The sequence below is a fragment of the Filicampus tigris genome, chromosome 10 (genome assembly GCF_054856515.1).
Source record: "Filicampus tigris isolate MCC_2025a chromosome 10, RoL_Ftig_1.0, whole genome shotgun sequence".
In the NCBI taxonomy this organism is placed as follows: domain Eukaryota; kingdom Metazoa; phylum Chordata; class Actinopteri; order Syngnathiformes; family Syngnathidae; genus Filicampus; species Filicampus tigris.
The window spans coordinates 5,930,001-5,937,076 of NC_141226.1; the positions used below are offsets into that span (position 1 = coordinate 5,930,001).

General features: G+C 41.4%; 1 protein-coding gene across 1 annotated transcript in view; it reads right to left on the bottom strand.

Annotated features, from left to right (window-relative positions):
• The window catches only part of zswim5 (zinc finger, SWIM-type containing 5), a 76,391-nt gene extending 72,957 nt beyond the window's left edge, over window positions 1-3,434 (bottom strand). The window contains exon 1 of the mRNA XM_086043549.1: window positions 2,825-3,434. Coding sequence (XP_085899675.1) covers window positions 2,825-3,350 — 526 coding nt within the window. The 5' untranslated portion in view covers window positions 3,351-3,434. The remainder of the gene's footprint in view (window positions 1-2,824) is intronic.
• Between the last annotated feature and the right edge of the window lie 3,642 nt (window positions 3,435-7,076).

Genomic DNA, 7,076 nt, shown 5'->3' on the forward strand with positions numbered 1-7,076 from the left:
GTACACGGTGAGGGGTTCTTTTTCACACGCATGAAGTTTTAGCCCTGCAAGGTGAAAAGAATCAAGCATGCTGTGTCTGTGGCAGCGTTAACTTAGCGTTCCGTGATTCTCCCTCTGCCCTATGCTGTCAATAAAGTAATGACCATTTAAACGGCAACTATAGCAATTTAAAAAAAAATCAATTAATCATTCAGTCCTACCCGGGACTATTATAGGCTGCTTTAGGTTTTTTTAAACATATGCAAATACTTAAATGAGCAGTGTAACAATACTCAGAGCATCATCTAATATCGCCAAATGTTTAAAATCCCAGTAGGTGATTTAATGTGAGTGAAACTTGTGGTTCTTGTTCGTCAAGAAAAACAGAAAATTGTAAAATTACTAAAGAAGGTAAGTGTTAATCCTACTCTCCCATAATTTATTTTCTGTGTCTGAATCTGCTTTAAACACAGATCAAGCACAATTTTTGCATCAGAGTTAATATGGAAGATCTTGCATTTACCTGGATCTTGTACAGTACACAACTGTGTGTACTATCATGCAGCAATCTGGCATTCCACAATTATAAATTGTGTGATGAAATCAACGCCAGTAACGTATTCAATATTCGTTGGAAAGCAGTGTTTTTTTTCCAATGCAGCAGGGTTTCAAAATAATGATAATAGATTGATGGGATTGATAAAAAAAGACTAGATTTTTAGTTAATGCAGCTCAAACAATCAACAACTGATTTCTTTGTGCAAATCTATGGAAAAGGGCCATATTTTTAAGCATGTGTCATCAACACACCTGTAAGCATGCAGCTCTGTCAGGAGAGTAGTGCCATTACAACATAGTAGTAAGAGCCAAGTGAAAAGCAGTTGATAAATCCAGGGTTGTAATCATATGCTTAATAGGTTTATCGCGCATGTAGGTAGTTTCTTCAAATGTTATTATTTAAATACAAAAGTTTTGTTTTGTTTGTAATTTGTTCACAACCGTTTCCAATGGGCCACAAACTGAAGCGCAGGCCAAATATTATCTTGATGTCACACAACTATTTAACTGGTCTCCATTTTGTTGACAGAGAGACAAAACCATGTGTCGACCTGCTGTGACTGACCTTGGGGGAGATGAGATACAACGTGTGGAGAGACAGGTAAGGCTGGTGGTGTTTGCTTTCGGATACTGTACTTTGCTTCTGTTCGTTCAAATGTCAGTTTACACCTGAGGGGATGTAACGTATTTGACCCCAAAAAAATATCTATACACAGCAGTTATGTGCCATATGTTTTGAATTACTACATAACATGCACCAAAGCAGCACGCTGTGCAGCGTTTATGTGCATGGTAGTGTTTATGATAACCGGAAGTGTCCCTTCTTTCTAGTTAAAGCCCCCTTGCCAACATTCTTTGAATATGGTGCCCAATTACAGGCAATCATCAACCAGCTAGAATTATCCTGACATTAACACTTTAAATAAGGTGCCGCTTTAGGATCACATCTCGCAAGCTTGCACAAACGCATCAAGCCAGATGGCACTAAACAAAGCTAAAAGTAAATCTCGCTTTCATATTCACAAGTCTCACGTTTCAGATAGAAATGGAGTGGAATCAATGGCCATTTAAAAAAGATGCAATAAGATACAGCAATCCAAAAAGAAGCCACAGTTTGCAGCTTCCCCTGATACCTTGAGGCAACATGAAACCCCAGACAAGCTCCAGTGCTTCACGCCATATGGCCAAACAAGAAAAAAATAGCCCAATAACACGAAGAGGCTGTTTTTGCCCCACCTTCAACAGTTTCAATCCCATCCATTTTCGTCATGTCCAAACTCATGTTGTGACTGTAAGGACTTGAATGAGGATGGCGTTGGAGAAGGAGCTTTTGCGGAATGGCCCTTTGTTTGAAAACATCCTCTCTGCAGTGCTGGAAATGCGAGACGCTTATCGATCATTTCAACTGTGAGCCTTTTGTGTGGCAAGCGTCTGGGCAAACGCACGCAAAGAACGGATTTGAACGTTAGACTCAAACTACTGACGGAAAACACCACTAACAGAAGGTATTTTCCAGGCTGGTGGTGTCCGCGTCTCTTTGTCCACTCCGATCAGCAGCGGCGAGTAAACACAGCCGTGTGAGGGACTTTTTTTTCCCGGATTAACGTCGGATTAACCATAATAAGAGACCCAATAACAGCCTTTGTTCCTTTGCTAAGACACTCTCAGCTAACGGCTAGTTTTGGAAAAAGACTTGCAATTGGTAACTGACGCAAATAAACAAACATAAAGACCCGTTGAGACCTTTTGTATCGGTGCCTGTCAACAAGAGCCCTCCTCTGTGCCTCCCCGGACTTGTCTGCGCGTCGAGATCCAGTCAGCCCGGCTCGTCGAAAAAGTGAGCACTAGCTCATCTTTCAATTATTCTTGGAGTGTTTTAGTTGACCGAAAACACAGCACGCCTTACATTTAGCACAATTCTAAATGCCACAAACAGAGAGAGGCCAGTTAAAGCGTAGCGAAGCCACAATAGGAAGCCCTTTAATTTTTAAACAGCAGCTGGTCGGGTATGTCAGCAAGCAACCTTATCTCCACACTCACCCAGACACGAGGACATTTGACAAAAACGTCGGCCAGGAATCTTTGTGAAGTTAAAAACATTTGTCACGCTACCACTCACTCACGCTCGTGTTTAGAATAAAAACAGCAAACATTCCAAAAACAATCGTTAAGAGTACGCTTCAATCAAGCGTGTCCGGTAAAGATTCTTTAGGGACGCTCGTCAGTCGGCAACGGTCCGCTGAGCCAAGAAGTTGCGCGTTTGTTTACGGAAAATCGTCCCACTTACCGACTTGTAAAACGTTTTCCACGCAGCCGGTCTCGAGCAATCGGATACCACGGCGGAAAGGCAGTGCATCTCCCGTTCCCACTGCTCCGGTTGTTCCTAATGTCGTCGAACCAGTGGCGGTTCCTCCGCCACCAGCGGTAGTTGTAGGTCCGGAACCGGCACCCCCTGCCCCTCCGGTAGCTGTCGACGGACCCTCTTCGCCGGCTACTCGGCATTGAAACGAAGAGTACATGCATATCTCCTTCTCGTTTCGGGGGAAAGACCAATAGACGATACGACGCTGAACGGGTTCTGGGATCCGCTCAAAACGCTCCTCTACTCTTTCGAAGGCCCACTTTTCCGCTACTGCCTTCGCGGCACAGTCCAGGAGGGACTCCGGGGAACGATGTCGGGAGCTGGTTAAGCCGCTTCCGTGTCCGGGCCCAGGGCCGGGACCCCGGGGAGCTGGGCGCAGGCAGGGTCGCTTACTAGCCGGTGGTAGGGACAGGAGAGGATGGGGTGGATGTTCTCTTCGTCCTTCCGCCATGGCGAGCCGATCTACACTGACTAGACCGACTGCGCTCAGACGCCGAATTGCAGCCGGAAGCCGACCACACACGCTCACGCAGGCACAGACAGCGATTACACGGCGTGCAGACAAAATGTCCTGCTCTACCTTTCAAAGTAAAATAACATTTAGGAAATGTCGATGTACAAATGTTAACCACCTTATGTGTATTTAGCTTACATAATGATTTAACATGTTTATTTTAAAGTGATTAACACAGTTATTTGCCATTATGAACCTGTAAAAGAAAACATCTCTTTGTACTTTATTTATTTATTTATTTTATTCTACAGTTGAATCTCGTCTATTTCCGTTTTGTTGGTTTGCGTAATGTCTAGTCTACGCGCCTTGGCGAAGTTGAGTAGCCGGCAAAGAGAATGGTGGCAAGGGTATTCTTTTTTTTAATGCAACATTAAAATTTGAAATAAAGAAGCCAAATTATTCTCATGAATATAGTTTACTCTATTACAAATACAAGTCACACTATTGCAGGGATATACAAATCAATTACTCGAGGACAGCAAATACACATTAATTTTAAGCACTTTTAGGGGATTGCCCAGGGCAGAGGAGTTGGAGACTCCAAGATCTAGGCAGAATCAACATTTTAAATGACTCACATAAATAAACAATTTTCGCGCCAGAAAAATTTATTGTCAAGGGTGTAAGAGTGGGCTGCAGTGCAATGGAATGGTAACAGTCTGACGGTCACACTTGAATATACCAAACATTTATTCACATTTCCTAACCTAGATTACATTGAATTACATTGACAAATATTTGTACGAAAACTGCATTGGCACTCAAATCATATGCTTTTTGTTGCTATTGTTTTTGGGGTGGAATTTCTTGCTTAGCTTTCTACAGCTCCCTTCCACTGGACTAAAATATGTGTGTAAGTTATTTACAGAGCTGGGCATTCCGCCAACAGTATGTGACAGACCGGTCCGCCTATCTGCCTATGATGCACGCCAATTTGTAGGCGATAAACAAGAGACAAGAAACTTGAAAAGATAGTCAGAAACCCATTTTTTTCCATCTATGTAATCTTCTATCTTCCTCCTCCCCCCGTTCTGTCACACTGTCGGACCGGCCAATAGGCAATTACTATTTGGTCCGGCCGGACAAAACGGTGGAGAAACGGATGGCGGTGGTAGGGTACCACGGATGTAGGCAGAAGGCGATAAATGGACCGCACATTTTTAGTAAAATGCGAATCTCTGGTTATTTTAATTGATTGTCTTGTCTTATTATTATCCTTCCAAGCCACTGTGACAATGCCTTACTTCGTCTTCAGTCATGTCCCCAACAGCTGAGCAGGGTAGAATGCTTGGTCATTTGAATATGTTTTGGGTGACGTAATGGACCGTAATGACAAAATCATGTTTGTCCCATTGTCCCATCACACATATGTGTATCCACATGCACATGCACACGTAACACTACTCAGAGAGGGAAATAATTGAAGTGGTCAAGTCCCTGAGCTGGCAATGGCATCAGACAGAGAATTTGTTTGTTGTTGTTGTATTTTAATAATTAGTAGCACTTTTATATTTTCTATTTTTGAAATGTGCTTCTAACAAGTTTGTGCAGGGGCTGTCCTACGCCACACTGCTATATATATATATATATATATATATATATATATATATATATATATATATATATAGCCATCTAATTATTCATTTTTACAGTTAAGTAACTAATGCTTGCCTGGATGGAAATGTTTAATCAACTCAGGATAAAAGCAATCTATATACAGTATAATGGCAAATAAAATCTGGGATGAATTGGTTTCATGGTTGAGTCGCTCTTTTGACATTGACACTAGTGAAAACATGGGAGAGACATTAAACGCTCAGCACCGAGACACAATCCAGATCTGTCTCCCTCTGTGCATCACTTTGCCTCCTTTAAAAGGCTGCTTTTTGGCATGCAATTATATTGAACAATAGGCCAAATCCAATGGAGGATGCAATCCGTTACCATGGAAATGATTATGATGGATTTGTGGATAGTCAGAGCAGATAATTGGAAAAAGATTGATGGGTAACTTGGTGAAAGACAGAGATAGAAAGATGGAAGAAGAGAGGGATAAATTACTAAAGCAGCCGTGGGGGAGAGAAAGCCCCATTACACCCTATCTTTCTAGGGATTTTTACAATTATATAATGATGCATCTCTTTCTCATCAAGTCAATAGGCAATCACTCTGTCTTAATTTTGCAGTCACTCCCTATTCTTTCTTACTTGCAACATTGTACTTCCAACCCTTTTTCTCATTTACCTCACTCACTATTGCAGTTCTAACATGAAGGAAAAAAAGGCCATAAAATAGTGTGTAATGCCTGTCATCACACCATGCTGTGCAGGGAAGAGTTGTATAGGGATACCTCTTTCTGAAGAGCACACACCGGCAATAGGCTCAGTCGCGTCTATTGCGACATGAACACATATTGTGTCTTTTCTGTTGTTTGGTGTTTGCAGATTGCCAACACTGATTAGCCACCAGTCAGGTGCCAGAGACCAGATTATACAAAGTAATTTTATTTTGGTGAGGAAGATACCTACTTTAACAGTATCTCTTCAGTCCTCCAGTTCTTTAAGGTGAGTTCAACAATCAACATCATCCTGTTTGTTTACACAAAACTCATAATTAACCCAAAATGCGGCTCCAGCATCGATGAGGTGACAAAAGCTGTCTGCATTTTGAAAATATGTCCTTGCCCTTATCATCACATTGATATATTGTACTTCTATACATCACTGCGTTGGGTCCCAGTTTTGACACAGTAATATATTTTTCTGATCTAAAAAAAGCTGAGTAAAAGGGACTTCAGACTGTCTTTAATCAGCTGCTAAAACGAGTTAGCTATCTGATGTGCAAAAAAAAAAAAAAAAAAAAAAAAAAAAAAACTTTGCAATATCGCACACTATAAAAACATTTTGGTACAATGCAGTGTCGGATATAGAGCATCGATATGAAGTTTTCCAACCCTGAAAAAACAGGATAACTTTTGTGACGTCGTCATTGTGAAGCAAAAGTTCATTCTTATTCCACCCTTGGTGATTTACAACAACTTGCAAGTCGATCACATTGCTTCTGCAGCTAGCCAACGGCGCAGCCATCATTTCAGAACTGTGCGGGTAACAAGTCCAATGACAACACTGAACACAAAAATTCAGTAAGACATTTAATTCCAGCAATCTTATTGCACGCAAAATGGAACGAAAGTGAAAAGGTTTTGAACTATTTTTAAATATTATTTCGGCCTCTCAAATATGATTATTATTGCCTTAGTCCTTGATGAAAGCAGACCAATTGCATTTGTGTTTTAAAATGTCACTTGCTGTCGACTGAAAATGACATCACAGTTGCTCAGGGCTCAGGTAACAACCAATCACAGCTCACCTGTTTTCAGAACATCAGCCATGATTGGTTGTTACCTGAGCAACTTCTATGTCATTTTCAGTCGACAGCAAGTGGCAAAATGGCAGCCCCCTCTGAGCTGGATAAAAACAAGGGGATTTTGCAGTTAGCAGCAGTGAGCTCCTCTGTTCAACCTTTTCAATTCAAACCACAGTATGGTTAAAGACATGAGGAAAATGAGCAAGAAGCCCTTGATGAAAATAGAGATGGGGGGCAGTTTGACTATGTGAACAGAAACGCCACACAGTTGAAATGAAAAAACATTCCAACCCTAGT